Source organism: Ostrinia nubilalis, chromosome 17 (genome assembly GCF_963855985.1).
Source record: "Ostrinia nubilalis chromosome 17, ilOstNubi1.1, whole genome shotgun sequence".
NCBI classification, from domain to species: domain Eukaryota; kingdom Metazoa; phylum Arthropoda; class Insecta; order Lepidoptera; family Crambidae; genus Ostrinia; species Ostrinia nubilalis.
The window spans coordinates 4366154-4389292 of record NC_087104.1 but is presented as its reverse complement, the minus strand read 5'-3'; the positions used below and the strand labels follow the sequence as shown (position 1 = coordinate 4389292).

The following is a 23139-nucleotide window of genomic DNA, read 5'->3' as shown; positions in this document are numbered from 1 at the left end:
CCACGCTTAGTTTCATCACGTGAGTCTATTGTCCTCATCCTTCCCCGCATCTCTACGAGACCATGCTGGAATGCTGGCACAAGGACCCGCTCAAGCGGCCCACGTTCGAGACGCTGCAGTGGAAGCTGGAGGACTTCTTCACCATGGACAACTCCGAGTACAAGGAGGCCTCCGCCTACTGAGCCCGGCCCTCCCTGCCGCCCCACCGCCACGCACACTCGCATCACGTGAGTCCGCTTTGATATTGATAAAGTCCGGTCGCCGAGCACATAGAATTTCGGCCAATGACCCCAAGCTACCCATCCTTATCGCTCACGCGTTATTATATTGCTGTCGCGCTCGCACACTCACTGTGGCCGCCCGTCGCACAGTCGCGACAGCAATTTAGAATTTCATCTTTTGTACATTATTTTCATACAACTACGTTCGAAAGATGTTAGTATGGGAGAGTTCTTAAGGCGTCCTGTAAGTTATCAAATCGTATCAATCAATCTTGCTAGTTTCCCAGGAAGAGATGAATAGACAGATACGTTCCCTTGAATTAAGTTATTTGTTACTTCCTTTGCAAAATTGTTTAGATGTTCCCCTCCCCCTCTTCTAAACGTTTACTGTATCTAGAGCATAATTTTCACTCTATAAAATCTACAAAAATGCCAATTCCTAACTCGCATCATCCCTCCACAGACTCCAGGCCTGTACCACATGCCGCCGGAGCTGCAAATGCTCCACAGCAGCGCATCCATGCAGCATCTGCAGATGCACCAGCTGGCGCACCAGCCTGGCCTGCCGCACCACCCGGGCCTGGCGCACGCCGCGAGCATGAGCCATACGGCTAGCCTGGGCCATGCGGCTGGTATAGGCCACGCGGCCGGTATCCACGCAGCTGGTATAGGCCACGCGGCCGGTAGCCATGTGGCCGGTATAGGCCACGCGGCAAGCATAGGCCACGCAGCGAGGCCGGCGCCCAAGCGGCCGCTGTGCCACCACCACGCGCCGCGCCACGGCACGCTGGCACACACCTACCGTGCGCCCTAGCGCCCCCGGGTATATGACGCACGCCACTCGACACACGACCTGACACGCTTAACACCTTCTGACGACACCACACATCTGTATTTGATGACGTCACGTCACTGTCGACGTGTAATGTCAGCTTGTTACTAATAATATTTATTTTCAAATTAACTGTGTTTACATCCCTTTTGGAAACTTTTATGAACACGATTGTTGAATGGGAAATATAGTTTGCTTCAAAACTAAATCGATGTACATAGTCGCACATGTGTATGCGAGATCGATATTTGTAATAACATCTCAGCTTGTTTGAAGCAAACTATACCTAAAATAAGGTTTTGATAATGGATTTATTTCGTATTTAAGTTATTTTCTTGAAAAAAGTGTCATGTACCCAAGTCTCTAGTCTCAACGCTTACAACCGCTTACACAGCCCGGGAGCCGCCGGCGGACCGGCGACCGCGACTTAACGCTCAAGGGAGGGATATTCAAGTTACGATTTACCCTAGGATCTGAATTCTTTCATTTTTACTATAGTGAATCAAGTTGGTGTACTTCGTATAGTAATAACTGACGCCCTACTGCGAAGTGAAATTCGAAACGTTCGAATATTCTCTGAATCTGCAACCGTCGCTTCGCGGCAGGGCAACTTTTTGGAATAGTACTCAGATGGAAGTCGCAAACGGAAATTTACATTCCCGTCGTAGTAAAAATAATTATGCTTTCTGTGTGTATATGAGTATCGGGACATGGTCGTGACACAAAGAGTTTGCGGCTTCCCACGGCTACGTAGACGTAATATTTTCACCGATAATAAGTTTAGTTACTGTTAAGACAGTCTACGATTTCTCTAAATGTATTTAGCGTACCATAGGTTAACTTACAGTTCGAGTGTTGAATAAGCCTCTTTACTAGATGTTCGTCGGTATAATATAAACGGTTCGCTTTCGATGTTGCACCGCTTCGGTATCATGAATCGGCATTATTTACGTACAGTATAGTTCAGTTGAATACGCCTGGATGTCGTTGGTTGCGCGCCGGCCGCGTGTCAAGTGTCGGGCGCCGCGTGTGCGTGAAGGAGGAACTCTAGGATCGGCAGGGAATCGTGCTCAGACACGATCATGAATGATTACGTTTCGAAGAGGTATTAATCGATTAGGTATCTCACTTTCGTATACCATGTTTAAAGTAGAATATCTTGGTGATAGATGCCAAATAAACCTAATAAAGAACTGAATTTTATATACATATTAACTGTTCTGAGGGTATTTAGACGTTAGGCTTTTATTTATGTAATTTAAAACGCGGTGAGCTTTTTTTATCACCGTACGGATCTAAAAGCGCATCCGCATTATTTATTTAGTGTTTAAAGTGTATCTCGTGTATTGGGCTCCCGTTCAAACCGTCTCGTGCTCAACTTCATAAGTTCCGTATGTCCTGTATGAACCAAACTGATATTTCATTTGTGCCAAGACTTTTAGTTTAAGCGAAAGTTTAGTGTTGCCACATATTATAAATCAGTTATGGTTTACCCGATAATTGTATGTATTCCTTACGAGTAAGTAAGACGCGATTGGCCTAAGTAAATTAGTATTTTTCAATGTGTAGGTTTTGTATCCTAACGTTTTAGAGTTAATAAGTGTATGTATTTGTACTGGATTTTTCGATGCACCGTTGAGGTCGTAAAAACATTATCATTTGTTAAAATTGCACCTTATTCGGAAGGCGGCAAAGTGCAATATTTATGTTCAAACAAACCCGGTGCTTACTATATTAACTACTATATGTGACGAGAGTTGTATGGACTCGCGCGTTACTTTTATCACATCCTCAGAACATTTAACAAAATAACTATTTAAATCGAATGAAAGTATGATGATTATTATATTACCAATTATTTTATAACAGCGAGAACTGTTTAACTTGTAAATTGGTCTTCTCACATTCACATGTAAATAGTGCAGAATCTAGAATTGGTTATGAGTGATATTAGGGTGTTGATATATGTTCAAACAGTATAGCAGTTTCGTAGTCCGCTCTTGACTCGATCATTCCATTCGGAACGCAATATGTTGAAAGTTGTGACATACACTGGACGCGTATGTAATGTATCTAAATTTCGATATCAAACAAAATGCAACTATGTCGCACAAAAGTATTCATTTAAATCTAATCATAAGGTGCCTAAGTATTTGCATTTTTACGTCACAAAGTATTACAATGGTCTCTCAACGAGTAGAGTTCATGTCATTTAAGTGCTGGAATTTTTTCGGTGATTTGCGGAGAACGTAATCGAATGTTTTTGATATTGTTGGCTTCCTTGGTACGTTTCATTTCGATCTCTCTCTAAGCCACCGCATCGATATGGACTACTACTCGTCAACAGACCACATAATCAATGCACTGTGGATAGAGCACGATATGTTATGTATAGGTATGAAAGTTATTAAATTATCCTGGATTTATAAATTACTCGGTATAATATTCGGACTTGAAAGAATCGACTAATGTATCAAAGATGGATTGGGAATGATAGTTGTTTCACGACATAAGACATATTCCAACTGGTTTATTTACTCCTGTGTATTGTATAATTTATTTTTAATTTAATTAAGTTGTAGCTGTATAAATACGCTTTAGGCTTACGCTTTATCGGAATGGCTAAGTTCGCTACGTCTATCTTACACGGCAATATTACAATTATATTTGATTTTATTAGTTAGCCAATTTTAAATATTTTTCGTAATATAATATCGCCATCACAATAATAAAATAAAATGAAAATCGATAAGACGCTTAGTGTAAGATGTGAAAATGTGTGTTAGATATTTTTAACTAGATTTATTTAGTAATTGTTGCTGTGTTACTCGACATCCACACACGGTATGCAGTTCTGTACAGCTGTACAAAGTTCGCGTCGCGATTGTAGGTGAAGTCAAAAATTCAACTTCGACTGATGTTAGTTGATACTGTTTGACATGAATGATAAGGTCTTATTACCTCCGAGTATCAATTAAATCTATGTTAAGTTCTCTTGCTCCGGTATCACACTGTCATAAAGTACTATCGGTACCTATCGCTCCACAACCCTCATTCGTTCGCAACCATTCATTTGATCTCCCATTCATCATCGGATATTACAAATCTGTGTATGACAGTGTAATACCGGTATGGTTATTATTATGACTATTATATTTCACTTATTTGTATAGATTTTTTTAACACAACAATAAATATAAATGTGAGATATCCATTGTTTAATTTGCGTCTCCTTCAAATTACCTTGGTAATTGAATAGAAAAAGACATAGATTTTGATAGATTTAGAAAACAATTTATTCAACGAGTATGTAGTATGTAAATACATCAATCGACTAAGCTTCTCAACTTCTCACAGAGATCTCTGATCCTCCTATGTTCGTTGGTAAACACGTTTTCCTTCAATGTACAAAGTAACGAAACATCGTCTTCTATTCTATTCAATACAGCTTGCGCTTCGCCACCGTCTAATTTCATTTTTTTACTAACAGGTTGTTCCGAGTCGCTCTCGTTATCAAAAAGTGTGTCCAGATCGGCAAAATCAAAATTACTACTACAAGTCTTTTGTATTTCTTCAACAGTTTCGGATTCTTGATAATTCAAGATTTCAATGCTCATACATTTATGGACGTAATTCAATTTACCTGCACTGGTTATTTGTTCTTTTAACTTTTTGTTATCTTCTCCAAATCGGGAGGAATTATCCCAAAGTTCTTGCAACTGTAGGTCATAAGCAACCAATGAAGATATAATCTGTTGTAATCGTTTATCACCCGTTTTTATAGCTCTATGATGAAGTTTCGTTCTCACAATATTGTTTTTGCTGCAATCTTGAATGAGTATAGTTCTGAATGATTCGTTCACCAGAGCAGTAATAGAATGTTTGTTTTCATCGCTTACTGGATGAACAGCTAATTCACATAACAAATCTATAAGTAGCGAGTTTAATTCAGTATTTCCTATCTGTGCAATATTTGATATCACATGGAGAACCTGAAAATAATACAAAAATAAGTAGGTACACTGTAGCTTTTATAACTAAACTACTGTATCAATTACAATTTAGGACACAAAGACTTGAGAATACCAAATTAATATTATAGGCAATGAACTGAGTCAGTGAGCCTGAGGCCCTGAGGTATCGTAGAGACAAGTGTGTTTTTGTTACGTCAAACGTCAGCGAGGCTTCAGTTGTGCTTCAGACTTGCATACTCTGTAATATGTTACCCCTCCCGTGCCGCTCCTATAGATGACCCACGCTGAACTGTCCCGCCAAACTCAATGACAGGGGGGCGCTACCATCGTTCAACTATATGGTTTCCAACATGGCAAAAATCTGAACCAGCGATCCGGTATTGACGGTGGCGCCCCACTGTCAATGTCATCGACAGGACAGTCCAGTATTTTGGAACTATATATGTCACCGGAAAATAACAAGACTCGTAAGTTGATCAATTTTCTAGGTAGTTGATCAACTCTCGGAAAATAATAAACGGCATTTGAAATGTACTATTTAACGTATGTATTTTAGTAAGTTGATTAATTTACGGCGTCTTGCCGTTAAATCATCCGACAAAGGCAAGGTGCACGATGATTGGTTAAAAGACTCACGTGCTTTTATACCGCTCCCCGCCACCCGGCCGCCGCCATTACCGGTTTAAACGTAAACAAATCTGTCTAGTCCGTACTTGTTTTTCTTTATTTACAGTAGTAAAATTAGCAGTTGTTGTTTTGTTTGGTAATAATTCTCAATTATAACGCGTCATTTTATTTATGATGAGTGAAATGGAGTCTGTAGTGGTAGAAATAAACGAACAATCAGTGAGCAATACTAGTTTTGTCGATCGAGAACACTTTGATGCAGAGTTACAAAAGTACACAGTGGGCTAAGTACACAAAATAAAAAAACTCAGTGGACAAGTGAAAATATCCAAAATGTTCGTCATTCGGTGGGCAAGGAATAAAACAATGCAATTGCAAAGCCTTTAAAAATAAACAATGTGTAAGTAACAAGTTTAATTGCAAAAAAGCCAAAGTTTTGTGTAACTCTAGATGCCATAAATCATTAACATGTAGTAATAAGTAAAATACGAATACAAATATTAGATATTCAGACTGATTGTACTGACTGATTAAACTGATTATAATAATTATTATTAATATAACTTACAATAATAAAACTCTGAGCTCCAATATATTTTTAAACATTTTTCATTTATTTAATAGACGAACTTTAATATCCCTATCTCTAAAATATAAATATTAAAACAACATATCTAAGTGTTTGTAACTCTATGAATAAACACTTGCTAAATGCTTATAATTAATTAATTAATGCTGTCGACCAATCAGAGAAAAGTGTGTTAAGTGACGGATAATAGTGTACCGTCAAATAGTACACTGGGCAACGATTGGCCCATTTGTGGATGATTTTACTTGTAGCCTTAGATTAATAAAACCTAGATAGATAGTCAGTGCACGAAAGGTTAGGCAGATTTTAGTAAGCCAGAATGGCTTACTCGTAAACGTCACATGAACTGTCAAAGTGAAAAATTGGTAAACACGTCCGACGACTTTTAATTAATTAAGACGGTTTGTGCTGTGAAAGGGTGTCTAAATACATCAGAAAAACTAAAGAAAGTGACCAGTGTTACATTTCATAAGTAAGTACTACGATTCGACGCGTATTTTGCTTGAATTTGGCTTTCAAAAATTAAATACGGGAATGATACCAGTAACAAGAAAATTTATTTCCCAATTGTTCGCCGTACAAATACACTTCCTTTTTTATGAAATCGAGACTTTTCAGTCGATTTATCTTATTGTAATTAGGTAGGTACTTTGAATTCAATAAATAAGTAAGTACATGATGCGTTTTGTTTTTGTTAGTTATAAATAAATAAATAATAAAAAGTTTTTATTTCGAACAACACATAAGTTCATAGTGTGGTTAGTAAACACACCTTAAATGCTAAGGTTAGTTAAGTTATAAAATAATTAAAAACGTATTAAAAATTTCCCTACTTTCGGGAAAATCGCCTTCACTGTCTACACTCCCCAACAAAATTGACACTAATGACATAAGATTTTTGCCTCACTCTTGACGAAGCGTTTGTATGAAGACTATCCATCTAGGTTTTATTAATCTAAGCTTGTAGCAATATAGTTAATTATTAAATTACGGCTAGGTGCCGTAAGTTGACCAATTAGCTAAAATGCAATGCGTTAAATAGTAAATTTCAACTGCCATTTATTATTTTCCGAGAGTTGATCAACTACCTAGAAAATTGATCAACTTACGAGTCTTGTTATTTTCCGGTGACATATACATCTGGCACTGACTCAGTTATACGCTAGCTAGTCCTATCTTATCTAAAGATCGGTCTCTGAGCACGTAGAATTTTGTCCAATGACCCCAAGCCCATCCTTATCGCTCGCGCGTAATTATGTCGATGTCGCGCTCGCACACTCACTGCGGGCGCCCGTCGCACAGTCGCGACAGCAATATAATTACGCGCGAGCGATAAGGATGGGTAGCTTGGGCCGTTTGGGGTCATTGGACGAAATTCTACGTGCTCGGCAACCTGACTATACCAAATATTATTCTACTGGCTTATTTATAAGAAATGGAGAGACGTACCTTAACAAAATTCACACTATTCTGATAAAACATCTGCCCAATGGCACGAGTGAGCATGATAAGAGCTTCAACATATTCGAAGTACCACAATCTTCCTGAATCCATATTCTTGGAGAGGAATGTGAATTTCCTTGGACAAGCCTTCATCCACGCTTGCAGGACACACTGCTCTACGTCATCGTCAACTGAAGAAAAAGATAAGGAGGCAGCCAGCTTCATTGCTTTAACCTGAAAATTAAAAAAGGTAAATATTAAAATAAATTGAATGAAAAAATCGAAGAGTTAAACAAAAACTGAGATCAATTCTTCAGTAACTTTTTTATAAAAATACATGGGAAATGATTTCCTTTTATTCTTAACGGCATGCAATATATCATTCAAGTGGGAAATAATTTCCCATTATTCAATACATACTCAGTACTGGCCTGGTGATAAAAAGCCAGTGTTTAAATATAAAAAAATTATACAGGGTGTTAGGTAAATGGGTATATGAGCCGACACTAGCCCATGTTAACATGGGCATATAAATGGTATGGTGAAGTCAGAAATTTGATATCATCACTTTATTTTTTTTAATTTTCATACAAAATAAATTTTATAAAATCCGATTTGTATGAAAATTAAAATAATTAAACTGAAGATATCAATTTTTTGACTTCATTATACCACTTATATGCCCATGTTAACATGGGCTAGTGTCGGCTCATATACCCATTTACCTAACACTCTGTCTAGATTAGCAAGATTATGATATGGCGCCTAGATAGCTAAATCTTAGAAGTAAAAATAGGTACATACTAAATTATCAACAGATTCATTTGTATCAAGATTCGACTTAGATTGATGTTTGTAAGTTTCTAATATCTCCTCTTCAATGTTTCTCTGGACTTCTCTAGGCAAATTTTTAATCTTCAAAACAGTCCAAAGCGACATATTCTTGCTATCCATTGGATTTAATTGTCTAGATAGCTTGATTTTATACTCTGGACGCATGCACTCGAATAAAGAAACCAGAGTATGGGAAATATATAGCTTTTGTGGAGAACATGAAAATAAGTTATGGTTTTCCAACTTCTGGTACATTTTGCACAGGGAATGCATTTGGGTCAATAGTAACTGGCTGTTGTTACTTATTCTGAAACAAAAGAGAGACGTTAAAAAAAGAAAACTGAAACGTATCTCCGACGGTTTCTACATCAGATTTCATCAATTAATAGTTTAATAATTGCCGACATGTTCAAAAGCGTTTACAAATTCCTAACTAATACTTATTTAAGTAATTATCTGAACTATTATCGCAACCTAACATTGTATAGTTCTCGCTTCCAAGCAACAATATACAGGGTGTTAGAGTAAACAGTCTTTTAAACTGCAAATAGGCAATACGAATAAAAAAGCTTAAAACTTTAACACTTTCCGCGACAGTGAACTGCTAATAGCAGTGTTATGACTGCTATTATGTCTAAGGTAGTTATAAATATGTAGTTAGATCGAAATTTCATACCTAGCTATTGCAGTCCATAGGCACGAAGCGAACAATGCGGTTACGCATTCAGTTCCAAGTATAGCTTCGTACATCATGCTCTCTAAACAACTCATTTCTTTAGCATCAAGAGTAAGAGACAAGGCGGTAGTGTAGGTAAGCATGTATTCGAATAATCCACAGGAATTTGATTGGTTCAATTCGTTTTGAAACCTCAAGCCAATGTTCAAAATCACATGACCTGAAATAAGGCAGAGGATTAATTTGACTACAAATTATTTTGATTAAATAATCTGAATATGGAAAAGTGATGTACAATTTTGTTTCTTAATTATTAAATATGTTACATTGAAGTCTGAAGATAATCTTAATTGAATTTAAACATACTTACAATCAGGCAAAACTTTAAAGACACAATCCAATATTCTGCTTTTAGAAAAACATTGTAATTTTTCACCATTTTGCAACATAGATTTCATCATGCTAACAATGAAAAGTATATAGCCGTGCAGATTTTCATCTTTGCTTAAACTTTTTATATCTTGTTTGCAAGCCATCTGAAAATATGTGTACATTGAGAAACTGAAATACCCAGGTCCAAAATTATGAATAATGTGATTAAATACTAACATCAAAAAATGAGTTATCCTGGATAAGTTCTGACAGCAAAATATCAGAGGGATTGAGAACATTTGTGATCATGCCATTTATGAGTTGTGTTGGTTTGCCCTCTAATTTGAGGCATGGTTGACTATTTCTGAAATTAAAGGCATTATTTTTATCATTAGACATTCAAACAGTGATTTCTGAACAGGGACAGTACTTTATGTATGTACAAATACTTACAGATACATGAAAATTAGCATTTCAATAATTTGGGAGTTATCCCTCAGTGAAGCATGTTTGAAAATTATGCACATTTTGACCATTATTTTTATAATAAAATTTGTAACTTTTAATGACCTCATTATTACTTTTTCATCTTGATCTACCTGAAAGTAATTGTAAATGAAAAATAATAAATCAAAAAATATTTAAAAAAATCATCTAACAGTCAGGATGCCAGTTACCTAACACCCTGTATAGCTTAATTAATATGTACCTCAAGAGCAGTTTTCAAATTATTCATAATCACAGCACACAGTGTCTGTGTGCACTGCTGATAGACTAGTTTGTCATTCAGATGACTGGAGTACTTCTCACAGAGGGCTGTGTATGCTTTCCATTGCTCTGCCATTGTTTTAACATCCAGGGATTGCACTAGTTCTCCTATCTTTAGATTGATGTCTAAAGCTGTAATCAGAGATGGGAAGGTAATTATTGAATCAACATTTTTTTAAATAATATTAACCGCTTGAGTCCCAGACGGCATTAATTAATGTCATAACAATTGATTATCTATTGTGTCTAGATTCGCGGGCCTTGAAGGATTAAGCAAATGTTTAGATAGTTAGGACATACTGCTGTCCCCTTTATTAATAACTGAAAAATTATCAAACAAAGAATCTGACTGTGTTCAGTATCAATCAAGTAAGCACTACATCAAGTACTTATATCCTAAAGCTAACATTATTAATGGTAACAATAGGTGCGATATTGCAACAAAATTTTTGTTAACATAAGATAAACATGACCAATAGAAAGTTTTCTATTATTACCTTCAACAATGATTTCCAGTTGCTCTCTCTCCGTGAGATCGAAAATGAAGTGTTTTTCCAGCACCATGAGGTAAGTGAGCTGCAGCTCATGGCAGGACCTGAACAAATCCTTCAGCTGCATCTGCACATTTTTCAGCTGGGCCCCATACACAGCTTCACTGTAATAACAATAAATTGGCAAGTTAAAACTTGAAAACTAATAAATAAAATAGACATAAAAATGGATATAATTATAAATTATGTTAAAGTAATTCCTGTAGAAATTTATTGAAGAAATAAATATTTTTATTAATTATTTATTAACATTTTCAGAAAAGACAGAACAGGGAGTGGTGAATAATTAATGGCATAGTGTATTTGAAGCTGTCTACTAAATCAGCAGTGAGTTAACATGGTTTAATTTATCTACAGAAAGTTGGGTGGCTAATAAAAATAAATCTAGTTAGTACCTATTCTTGCAATGTGTAAAAACCAGCATAATAATGTGTCCAGTAGTGGTTGGGAAAGTCTTGAAGGTGCAACACGACATAGATATTGACTCCACCACATTCTTGATCAGGTCTGACAACATTTGTAGCAGAGACACTGCATTCTCCATATATTGAGCCAATTTGCTTGGTAGAATATTGGAATCTGATAGAATATTAACCACAAAATCTAGGCTCTGAAATCAATTAACAAAATTTGTATAAACTTCACAAAGACTACAGCTGCAGTGTTACTAAAGTACGTAATTTACCATAAAACATTAAGTACAAACTTACTTGAGTAATACATAGCCGGCAATCTTCAAGAAGCACAGTGAAATGGTTAGGAAAGGACAACTTTTTAATTTGTGCTTTATTGCAAAGTGAATCCTTTGTATTATGCAGCAAGGAGTCGTAGTCCAAAGCATCCATCTTATTAGATTTAAGGAGTATTAATAACCAAATAGAATAGGATACCTGCACTGTAATAGGTTTTCTTAAAAGGATACGATTAGTGAAGAACCATTGCAAGATAGACTGGTACTATCTGAGAATACATCTGAACTCTGTGAGTTATCCATGCTTTAAATAGTTAATAAACTCACAAACTTCCTTTATGTATTAAAAAGTACGATATTTTGGTTTTATTACTTAAAATCGCGTTTAATAATACAAACAAAACATTCCCGCTATTTCAAAGTTGTTTTTTTGACAGATGACATCGACTTGTTTTTTTTTATATTGACAATACAAAAATCAATGTTGACAGCACTAAATAACTCACATGCTATGGTAGAAAAAAATTGTTCATAGTAGTAAAAGGAATTTAAAAAATTCAAAAAAAAAGCACTGCGTCACTGCATGCCCTACTTTCCTGCTAGAATATTTCGAATGTAAAAGCAGCTTCTGTTTTTTCATCAGAATACTTCAATGGCTTTGCCTGTTTTAGTACAAGTAAAGACAAAAAATGTCTATGGCCAATCAGCCAGCTAACTGTCAAAAACAAGCTGTCATTGCTGTCAATCAATCAAATTGATTGCTGCTCTGTGTCATGTCAACAAAATCGTAAAAAATCCAATGTGCAGTAACTCGTAGGAATTATTAACGTGTAGATTAAAATCAAATTCTCGTGAAGTGCGCATAATGTATAATAATTGAACAATTTCTCAATGAACTCTCATAGTTGGTGTACCTAATGGCTATATTTGAAAAACCATCTCAAACCAAGTCTGTTGTAGATGACACCGAAAAACTAATCTGTACTGTTGAAAATGCACAAAATATCAACAAACACACAGTAAGTACTCTTTGTTTCATGCTTTGATTATAGGAGAATCGGTATTTGGTCAATAATTGATGCCATCCGGTTACTGTACTGTTGAATAGTATTGAATCAAAACAGTTCATTTTAGTTTTTTTTAATGTAATAACACGTATCTCGCTCCTAGGAATATATCTTACGAGTGCAGCGAGGTCCTAGCAAGGAGAACACTTGGCATGTGTCCAGAAGGTACAGAGATTTTGCAGCACTCCATTCCAGCCTTCAGCAGGCCAACATTGACTTGCCCTTACCACCAAAGAAACTTATTGGGAACATGCAACCATCTTTTATTGCTGAAAGGCAAATAGCATTACAGGTATTTATCCTTACACATTTTTAATAATATAATTATTTATCTATTGTGTTTTTAAAAGGAAAAAATTTTATGTTTTTGTAAATGTAGTCAATTTTTAAATTACATCTTCTTTTAGAACTATATTGATGAGGTGTTAAAACGTGAGGTGCTGGCTTTGACACTACAAGTGAGAAGTTTTTTGGACCCCAGCAACTATTCGCTGGCCATAGCAGGTATATTATTTATTATTATATTATTTTATTTTATTGCTTGATAAGTATTATCATTGACTCATACATCACATGACCCTTATTATTATTTGACCTTAGAGAGCCTCATTAGGTTCATGGTCACAAGTAAAACTGAACTATTGATTTTCGAACAGGACTTAGGTATATTACAATGATTTTTATTGAATACAAGCTTGTTCGTAGGATTTATTTCTTTATCTGTTTTCTCAGAATCTATTTTATAAAAATAGCTCCTACTCAGGTGTATTATTTTACCTGCTACATATTACATTTTTTTTTTATTTAGCAAATGTATTGCCTAATTTTTAACACTTATCTTAGCATTATTTTTATATCCATAATTTACTTATTATTAGCTCCTGAAGCAATGATTCAGATCAAGTGTCGTCGAGTATGCACTTGATACGTGTCATTGATATCTCAGAATAGTGTAATTTAATAGTGTGATTGCATTGGCATTGTAGAGCAAGCGCTACAAAGCGTGTCAATTGCGCTCCGAGGCGATGGCCGGTATGAATTGAAAGGACCTCTCAATGGCATAGGCTGGAGGCCACGAAAACACTACTTTTTAGTAAGTATTTTGACTTTTTACATAAAATAAATATCATAAATTCTAATCCTATTCTAAAAGCAATATATTTTTTTGTTATCTAATAGAGACTCACTGGTAAATCCCTTATTTTGTCTTATCAGTGATTCCGTTAACATACTCCATCTATTAATGTTAATTGATAGAATACACAGAATTTTATGTAGTAAATTTTTCGTATTTAAAAGCTATTTTAGGTATTTAATTTTAAATCGCTAAACTATGAATCACTTACATATATCATTATTTTAAAATCTTGACATTGTTGAAAAGTTATTTTTATGCAAACATGTGAGTCAGAACATTATTTGCACTGTTTGGTGTGACTGATAAGCCAAATACAATAAGACTATACAAACCAATATAGTAGCAAGATGCCCTTATTATCATACAGGAGACATTACCCAGTAACATAGATGTCAACTTAAATAAACAATTACATTGTATTAAAATGATTAATGTTGTGTTTTTTAGGTCACTGACATAGAAAATCGATCAAATTGCATACTGTCCTGGCAGACCTACGGGCCTGATAGAGCACTGAGCGACAAAGACTTGCAGACCGCATTCAAGAGCTTACAAAGTATTAGTGTAAGACACTTTATTAAATTGTTGCATGGAATGTTAAACGAGTCAAACAATTTGAGTATTTATTAAGATACAGAATATCCTGTTGATTAAAGTTCTCCAATTTTGTCTTATAATACCTCCCTCCACCTTACTTAAAATGTAATTTATTTTCAGCATCCTTACATAGATGATATATTAGCAATTCACAATTTAGAAACGGGTGCCTATGTAGTTAGGAAAATACACGAAACAGGTAGCCTGAGAGATATTCTCTATGGAACTGACTACTCTAAAAATTACTTAGCCAAATATGGAAATCCCAAAGTGAGGAAGCCTTTCACGATAGGACAGATTGCGCATTATGGGTATCAAATTCTGCAAGCCTTGAAGTTTCTGCATGAAAAAGGACTTCCACATGGTAAGTGTATATTTTTATTTAGTGTCCACCACTTCATATGCATAGAAAAACTTTACTACTCAAACAATTAGTGCATAAAGGCTTGTATCACAAAAAAACGAAACTCAAAATCGATTCAATTTCAAGCATAGATTGAGGCTTTTCATTGGTTTAATTTCAATATTTAGCCTTATCACAGCTCAGAATCTTTGTCTCAGTTTGATTTCAGTTTTGAGCATTGTTTTTTATGGACGTAAGACTTTTCATTTACCTGTTATCTGGTACAAATAGATATCATTAATTGATATAAAATACAATCTAGATTTTGCTGTCTAGGCTATCGTCTTTTAGCCATTATGTATTTTGCTCACTCATTAATTAGTAACCGATTATTTTCCAGGTCACTTGCACCCCGGAAACATAGCAATAGACAATCAAAAGGCAATGCTAATGGACGTAGAGAACGGTCTGATAGGCGCGTCCTGTTTCTACCGCTCGCAACTAAGGCAGCGGCGGCGAGCGTGCTCAGCAGAAGCGGTGGACGTCCATTGCTTCGCGCTCACGCTGTATGAGATGGCGTTTGGCGAGCCGTTAACGGAGCCCTACAAAGACACCTACCCCGCCGGCACTGATGAAGGATTAGGTAAGTTAATAAAAGGCATTACTAATGGACATAGAGAACGGTCTGATGGGCGCGTCCTGTTTCTACCGCTCGCATCTAAGGCAGCGGCGACGAGCGTGCTCGGCAGAAGCGGTGGACGTCCATTGCTTCGCGCTCACGCTGTATGAGATGGCGTTTGGCGAGCCGTTAACGGAGCCCTACAAAGACACCTACCCCGACGGCACTGACGAAGGATTAGGTAAGTTAATAAAAGGCATTACAGATGGACGTACAGAACGGTCTGATGGGCGCTTCCTGTTTCTACCGCTCGCATCTAAGGCAGCGGCGACGAGCGTGCTCGGCAGAAGCGGTGGACGTCCATTGCTTCGCGCTCACGCTGTATGAGATGGCGTTTGGGGAGCCGTTAACGGAGCCCTACATAGACACCTACCCTGCCGGCACTGATGAAGGATTAGGTAAGTTAATAAAAGGCATTGCTAATAGATGAGAACGGTCTGATAGGCGCGTCCTGTTTCTACCGCTCGCACTTAAGGCAGCGGCGGCGAGCGTGCTCGGCAGAAGCGGTGGACGTCCATTGCTTCGCGCTCACGCTGTATGAGATGGCGTTTGGGGAGCCGTTAACGGAGCCCTACAAAGACACCTACCCTGCCGGCACTGATGAAGGATTAGGTAAGTTAATAAAAGGCATTACTAATTGATCTAGAGAACGCTCTGATGGGTGCGTTCTGTCTCTACCGCTCGCAACTAAGGCAGAGGCGGCGAGCGTGCTCGGCAGAAGCGGTGGACGTCCATTGCTTCGCGCTCACGCTGTATAAGATGGCGTTTGGCGAGCCGTTAACGGAGCCCTACAAAGACACCTACCCCGCCGGCACTGATGAAGGATTAGGTAAGTTAATAAAAGGCATTGCTAATGGACGTAGAGAACGGTCTGATAGGCGCGTCCTGTTTCTACCGCTCGCACTTGAGACAGCGGCGGCGAGCGTGCTCGGCAGAAGCGGTGGACGTCCATTGCTTCGCGCTCACGCTGTATGAGATGGCGTTTGGCGAGCCGTTAACGGAGCCCTACAAAGACACCTACCCCGCCGGCACTGATGAAGGATTAGGTAAGTTAATAAAAGGCATTGCTAATGGACGTAGAGAACGGTCTGATAGGCGCGTCCTGTTTCTACCGCTCGCACTTGAGACAGCGGCGGCGAGCGTGCTCGGCAGAAGCGGTGGACGTCCATTGCTTCGCGCTCACGCTGTATGAGATGGCGTTTGGCGAGCCGTTAACGGAGCCCTACAAAGACACCTACCCCGCCGGCACTGATGAAGGATTAGGTAAGTTAATAAAAGGCATTGCTAATGGACGTAGAGAACGGTCTGATAGGCGCGTCCTGTTTCTACCGCTCGCACTTGAGACAGCGGCGGCGAGCGTGCTCGGCAGAAGCGGTGGACGTCCATTGCTTCGCGCTCACGCTGTATGAGATGGCGTTTGGCGAGCCGTTAACGGAGCCCTACAAAGACACCTACCCCGCCGGCACTGACGAAGGATTAGGTGAGTTTATGAAAGTGAAATTTGTATCCACGCAACAAAAGGAATAACCCCTTTTCACCCGTGTTACGTCAGGTTTTTTAATAGCCAGCATGCATTTAACAGCTGGTATAAAGGCCTGTTTTGGGCCTATTTTTATCGGAATAAAAGTCAGTTAAGTTTTAATTAATTGAAACCACAAATTATTTATTTATTAGTAAATCCATAAACCATGAATACATTTCAAAATTAGTTAATGTATTTTAATTTAATTTTAATCACATTCTATATTTTATAACATGATTTCTCCAATTTAAGTTACAAAAAGTGACTTATTTTAGTATGTAAGTATAATTTAAAAATAATAACAGTTTTAGTATTAAAAATATATAGTGGCAACACTTGTAACAAACAGGTAGTCTCTGACGTTGTTATTTGGCAAGGATGTGGTAATGTGGTGGTAGATTCAGTGGTCAGTACTCTGTTAGCCTCGGCTGAGTGAAGACTGCTTGTCGAATCTATGCCCTATACATGATAATAGGTGTAATTAAAATTAGAAATATGTATGTTTGGTAGTTAGCGGGAATAATGTTTCTTTAAAAAGCAAGAATTATTATCGAAATCGCCCCAACTTACCTTTTTTTCGTCCTCAGAATCAGTCCTCCGCTTATGCCTGTCGCGATCGGCGAGTAAATACGGCGCGCTGACAGTAGAAGAGTTACTTTGCCAGCCGTTGTTTGCGCGCGCACCGCTCAATGGCTTCCTTGCACCGGATCATGACCGCGCGCATTTGAAGTTCCCGCTTGCGTTGAAGGATGAGATTAGGAAGGCTGTGGAGCAGGTTGAGGACAGGCTTAAGACTGAACAAAAATTGGTAAGTTTGTTAGTTACTACGTCATCCATTGTGATTTTCTGGTCGTGGCAAAGCTTGAACGCGGGCATCTCAAGTTCGCGTTCACAAGCCAGAATGAGAAAACCGTGGCCTAAGTGGAACTGGAAGCCAGGCTTAAAATTGAATAGGAATTAGTAAGTTTGTTAATTGTTTATGTACTTCACATTTCCGTGCGTCTCTAGGCAACTTACATACGCTAAGCGTGATCGCGAACATCCAATTCCCTCTCGTGCTCAAAACTAGGTAGCCCGTGGGGTAAGTATGCTAAGCTTAAGATTAAACAAATATTAGTAAGTTTGCAAGGTATTTCACCCTGATGTGTTCATTTTTCCAGGACCGAAGTACGAAGAGAGAAGTGCGTATCCAAGAAATTCTTAATTCTGAGGAAGAAATGAAGAAACAGAAAAGACGAGCGGTGAGTTTCTTTTTATTACGTTTTCATTGACTTTTCTAACACCCGTTCGCGCTAAGTTTGCCGGTCCGTGGAATGCGCGTCCCCCCTCCTCCAACCGCGATTAAACGTAAATAATTATTGATAAAACGCAATTGAGTATTTTATTTTACTCAAATGCACAATTTTTATCAATATTAATAAATAATTTTTTTTTTTTCAATATAGTTTGACTCATTCCTTCGAGTGACGTCATATTGCCAGCGGCAAACTTATCGCGAACGGATAGTAGACACTACAGATAATTTGTTGCAGATGAAGTCTTTCATTCAAATGAAACTTTCTATTTGTTTAGACTAGTCACCATCAGGTGAGATGCAAGCCAAGGCCTTCCCCGTTCTGGCTATAAAAATCGTATTGTTCGTTTTAGCCAAACGACATCGTCTACTGGATAAAGGCCTCCCTGAAGGATTTCCACAACGATCGCTCGTGCGCTGCCCGCATCCAGGATTGTATTGCAGTTCAGTTTGCAAAACCTAATACACTGGTCATCACAAAAATCGACCCACCTACGTTTTACAGAAAAACTCGTTTCTACTGACACAATCATGGTGCCCCAACAAAATTGGTGTTATTTGAAAACCCAATAAATATCCTTAAAGAAAAACACATTTAATTTCCTAATAAACGATTAACATATACAATAAATGTGACTTGAAAAAAAACCTCACTTTGGGCTCACCTCTGGGATCAATTAGACCAATTTTTATGGTTATAAAACCAAATAATGATCTCACGTGTCCTCTATAACAGATGGATAGCGATTAATCCCAACAGTTCTATAGCCATAAAAGTTGGCTCAAGCGTAACTACCTATTTTTTGAAGAAGTGACTCTGGATTCTTCTACAGACACATTTTTGGGGTAAAAACCTTTCCTTTAATGAAATGAAGTTAAGAACTAGGCTTTTAAATGGCAATATAGTATATTAATATTGGTGGGAAGTGGGGATGCATACGTTTGAAAGTGCTTGTCGCGGGTGGGTCGATTTTTATGATGACCAGTGTATATTGCAGTTCAATCATAAAGTAATTTTCTTCTCTTATCCTTTGCAGAAGAAGCGCGACAGCGTGTGGAAGTCTACATCATCGCTAGCAGAGACAGTCCGCTCGCACAGCGCCAGCACCGCGTCGTCGCCCACGCCGCCCGCGCTTAGTAAGTGCCTTACCTTAGGCCCGGTATCCACCAAGGCAGAAGTGTTTTGAATACCAATCCGAATTCTTGGTTTCCTGAATAATGAAATCTGATTGGTTATTCTTCTCCACTCCGCTCCGACTTGGCGGAAGCCGGGCCTTAGTGCTTTAAATTTTACAGTATTTCGACTTTTAGACAAGACGATTGCTTTAAAAATGATAGTTACGTAGGTACTGGCCCCAGATTATACAGGCTGTGCATGCCAGAATTGAACCAAACGACTCTTTGGCCCACTTCTGAGACTGGTGTAACCTATATCTATCACAAGCCTAAAGCTGGCCATTGAGAGCTTATTAACCTAGCTGCAACAAAAAATACTTGAAACCAAAAATAAAATATGAGGCTAGTATTTTTCCACCAATACCTACTAAACTTTTATATTCCTAGGAACTTATCCCATAAGCTGTATCTAACTGCCAGTATTATTGCCCTCTGTCATTATTAGCGTGATATCCAGACATAAACATTGATTTTTAATAAACAGGTGCTGAACCCCAAAACAACGGTCACAGCTCGGCAGCGACAAGCCCGAGCGCGTCCAACGGTCGCTCCGCTTTACTGGAGGCCATCTGCGGCTTCGACAAGTCGCGGCTGGCGCGCGCGCCGCGGTGAGAGGCGGCCGCGCTGGCGCACCGCCTCGCCAGGGCGCTGCGCTCGGCCTCCATGTATGGGCTGCGCGACTCCGACGTTGACCCATTGCTGTAGTGTTGCCACGTAATCGATTATGTATCGATTAATAATCGGGGTAGGCGGGGCCTAAACTAAAAAAATCGATTATTAGGTATACTGTCGTAAAACTAAGATTGATATCTACTTCATCGATACTATCAATAGCCTATTGCGTCAGACGGTCGCCCCACTTTAGCCTAGGCGCAGACCGACCACCAACTTTAAGTTGGCCGATAGTTGGGCCCGATTCTAATGAAGAATCAGCCGATAATAAATCGGTGTAATGCGCGCACTTTTATACATTTCCATACTGATTAACAGCCTGACCCAACTATTGGCCAACTAATGGCGCAATTTCACTAGTCGATAGGGTCCGCATGCAGCGTGCGAGTTTTCTGGAACGCGTGCCACAGGGCCCGCAATCTAGGTGCGAAGTTTACTAAAAAATAGAAACAGGCATGGCGCGTCAGAAAATCTGAATGATGAATTTCATTGGTCGATAGCACGGTCGGTATAATGCATGCGGGGAGTCCCCGCATGCTGTATACCGAACCAGTTATCGACTAATGAAAATGCGCCATAAAAGTCGGTGGTCTGCGCCTTGGCTTACTGGAGGCCATCTGCGGCTTCGACAAGTCGCGGCTGGCGCGCGCGCCGCGGTGAGAGGCGGCCGCGCTGGCGCACCGCCTCGCCAGGGCGCTGCGCTCGGCCTCCATGTATGGGCTGCGCGACTCCGAGGTTGATCCTTTACTCTAGTGTTGACGGGTAATCGATTATGTATCGATTAATATAATCGGGATAGGCGGGGCCTAAACTATACTCGACTCAAAGACTCGTGGCAAGCGGTGTCTGTCATAAGTAATTTTTGAAACAGAGATGCACACTCGCATATATTTTATTAATTATTACGTATTATAAACGGCGCTATGCCTGCCTCTGTGTGACGTTACCCATACATAACCAGTGTAAGTGTGAGGGAAAACGTGATATGCACTGTTTTATTATGGCACCTGCCACGAGTCTTTGCGCCGAGTATAATTAATCGATTATTATACTGTCGTAAAACTAAAATCGATACTGTCAATAGCCTTAATTTGAAATGGAGGGTGGGGGCAATCGATTAGCTGATAATCGATCATTCGGCAACACTATTTTGCTGCGAGTTTAGGATACAAAGTCTATAACGCGTCAGTGGTCTCTCTGCCACGCTAGAAGCCATCTTCGACAAGTCGCGGCTGGCGCGCGCGCCGCGGTGAGAGGCGGCCGCGCTGGCGCACCGCCTCGCCAGGGCGCTGCGCTCGGCCTCCATGTATGGGCTGCGCGACTCCGAGGTTGATCCTTTGCTGTAGTAACCCCTATAGTGTATCGATTATTAATTGTTAGTGCAAACGGAGTCTAACTATAGTCTGGTCCGTGAGCACGTAGAATTTTGTCCAATGAACCCTAGCTACCCATCCTTATCGCTCGCGCGTAATTATGTTGCTATCGCGCTCGCACACTCACTGCGGGTGCCAGTCGCACAGTCGCGACAGCAATATAATTACGCGCGAGCGATAAGGATGGGTAGCTAGGGGTCATTGGACAAAATTCTACGTGCTCACGGACCTGGCTTTAATTAATCGATGATTATACTATCGTGAAACTAAGATTTTGCTGTGAGTTTGGGATAAAAGTTTATAGCGCGTCAGCCGGTCGCTCCGCTTTACTGGATGCTATCTGCGACTTCGACAAGTCGCGGCTGGCGCACCGCCTCGCCAGGGCGCTGCGCTCGGCCTCCATGTATAGGCTGCGTGACTCCGAGGTTGACCCATTGCTGTAGTGTTGACGGGTAATCGATAATCGTTTGAGTATCGATTATTAATCGATAGTGTCGAATTAGTTATATCTTTCACGAATGACAATTACATCTATCTTTATCGTCGTTAATATCGTCTTAATTCAAGAATTGATGTCATCGGTAGTCCCTATTTCACGAATACATCCATACGAATATATCCATGTCCATAGTATCGTCTTACTTGAAGATCGATTAAAAAATCGATAGTCCTAACAACTCTACTTCGACAAGTCGCTTCTAGCGCACCGCCTCGCGCGAATGCTCCGCTCCATTTCAATGTATGCGTTGGTGCGCGATTCGGAGGTTGAGCCTTTACTGTAGAATTCCCGGACCATCGATCGTATCGATTTTAATCGGGGCAAATATGGCCTAAAATAACTATGTAATTAATTCTGACGTAAAACTAATATCGATGTCTATTTTATCGATACTATCAATAGGGGGGCATAAACGATTCCGCAACACTATCTTGCTGTGAGTTAGGGAAACAAGTCTACCTTATCGAATGCTTGCGTAATCATTAATATTTAACTAACGACACTTCGCGCTTCAAAATCAATCGCGTGACAAAAATTACATACTTACGAACATTCAAAAACATCATCCTATCGTCAGTTTTAAGGACTAATATAATACTTGTAAATATTTGAATGAATAATCGATTAGTACAGTTTCTGGAAATTAAATTTTAGTATACAATAAAATAAGTGTATAATGCTAAATTGTGGTATGCCACATGTTCTAGTCCTAAACATTGGGTGCTACAAGTCACTTCTGCTACTATCCAGAATATGCCACTAGCCAACTAATCAATTTTCCGAATGTCGCTTCTCTGACCTCTATATCTACAGGATGCAGAATAATTAGCTCATACGTATAAAACGAAGACTGGCAGCTAGATAGACAATAAATAAAATAAATTTTGTTCCAACTCCGATAACAATATGTAGTAAGCTTTCAACACGAAATCGCACGTTCGTGTAATTTTGTAAGCCTATCCACGAAAATAATTTTTCAAACATATAGCTTCTGGCCGAACTGACGAACGTAGAGAATCAAACTAAACATAAGTGTATAATACCCGAAACGAAATAGTGGCGATTTCGTGGCCTAGTGGTTAGTAAATAAAATTTAAAACGTGTAAAAGACCTCGTCATACAGAAATCATGGATGTATGTAGTTTCCCAGCCACGCATTCTTTTTAATGAAACCTTTATTGTGACGTGTTATCAAACTATA

At 38.9% G+C, this 23139-nt stretch overlaps 3 protein-coding genes across 4 annotated transcripts; 2 read left to right on the top strand and 1 right to left on the bottom strand.

Moving 5' to 3' along the window:
- Positions 1 to 67: 67 nt before the first annotated feature.
- LOC135079876 (histidine-rich protein PFHRP-II-like) lies at positions 68 to 4263 on the top strand. Its single transcript, XM_063974499.1, has 2 exons — positions 68 to 227; positions 685 to 4263. The coding sequence occupies exon 2, from the start codon at positions 703 to 705 to the stop codon at positions 1033 to 1035; it is 333 nt and encodes a 110-aa protein (XP_063830569.1). The 5' UTR covers positions 68 to 227; positions 685 to 702; the 3' UTR covers positions 1036 to 4263.
- Positions 4264 to 4337: 74 nt separating this feature from the next.
- LOC135079873 (FIGNL1-interacting regulator of recombination and mitosis-like) lies at positions 4338 to 12004 on the bottom strand. Of its 2 annotated transcripts, XM_063974494.1 has the most exons (12): positions 11810 to 12004; positions 11598 to 11732; positions 11283 to 11497; positions 10834 to 10991; positions 10278 to 10468; positions 10022 to 10167; positions 9806 to 9932; positions 9567 to 9732; positions 9197 to 9416; positions 8491 to 8827; positions 7693 to 7920; positions 4338 to 5045 (listed from the first exon to the last, which is right to left on the bottom strand). In XM_063974494.1, exons 1-12 carry the CDS (start codon positions 11879 to 11881, stop codon positions 4380 to 4382), a joined length of 2661 nt encoding a protein of 886 aa, XP_063830564.1. In that variant the 5' UTR covers positions 11882 to 12004; the 3' UTR covers positions 4338 to 4379. The 2 variants fall into 2 exon arrangements, with proteins under 2 accessions (XP_063830564.1, XP_063830565.1); XM_063974495.1 differs by lacking the exon at positions 11598 to 11732 and having other exon boundaries at positions 11778 to 12004.
- Positions 12005 to 12337: 333 nt separating this feature from the next.
- Positions 12338 to 21459, top strand: LOC135079872 (PX domain-containing protein kinase-like protein). The gene is made up of 11 exons (XM_063974493.1): positions 12338 to 12597; positions 12749 to 12937; positions 13053 to 13149; positions 13632 to 13738; positions 14231 to 14347; positions 14501 to 14744; positions 15124 to 15366; positions 17512 to 17732; positions 18085 to 18165; positions 19256 to 19355; positions 19879 to 21459. Exons 1-11 carry the CDS (start codon positions 12496 to 12498, stop codon positions 20004 to 20006), a joined length of 1629 nt encoding a protein of 542 aa, XP_063830563.1. The 5' UTR covers positions 12338 to 12495; the 3' UTR covers positions 20007 to 21459.
- The last annotated feature ends 1680 nt before the right edge of the window (positions 21460 to 23139 follow it).

Bases quoted from the DNA above. Each gene is read 5' to 3' on its own strand.
- LOC135079873 (XM_063974494.1), bottom strand. From the start codon at position 11,881: ATGGATAACTCACAGAGTTCAGATGTATTCTCAGATAGTACCAGTCTA. The intron at 9,733-9,805 runs GTTAGTATTTAA...ACATATTTTCAG, and splicing joins AGGATAACTCATTTTTTGAT to ATGGCTTGCAAACAAGATAT. The intron at 8,828-9,196 runs GTATGAAATTTC...CTTTTGTTTCAG, and splicing joins CTATGGACTGCAATAGCTAG to AATAAGTAACAACAGCCAGT.
- LOC135079876 (XM_063974499.1), top strand. From the start codon at position 703: ATGCCGCCGGAGCTGCAAATGCTCCACAGCAGCGCATCCATGCAGCAT.
- LOC135079872 (XM_063974493.1), top strand. From the start codon at position 12,496: ATGGCTATATTTGAAAAACCATCTCAAACCAAGTCTGTTGTAGATGAC. The intron at 14,348-14,500 runs GTAAGACACTTT...ATTTATTTTCAG, and splicing joins AGAGCTTACAAAGTATTAGT to CATCCTTACATAGATGATAT. The intron at 15,367-17,511 runs GTAAGTTAATAA...TTTCGTCCTCAG, and splicing joins CGGCACTGATGAAGGATTAG to AATCAGTCCTCCGCTTATGC.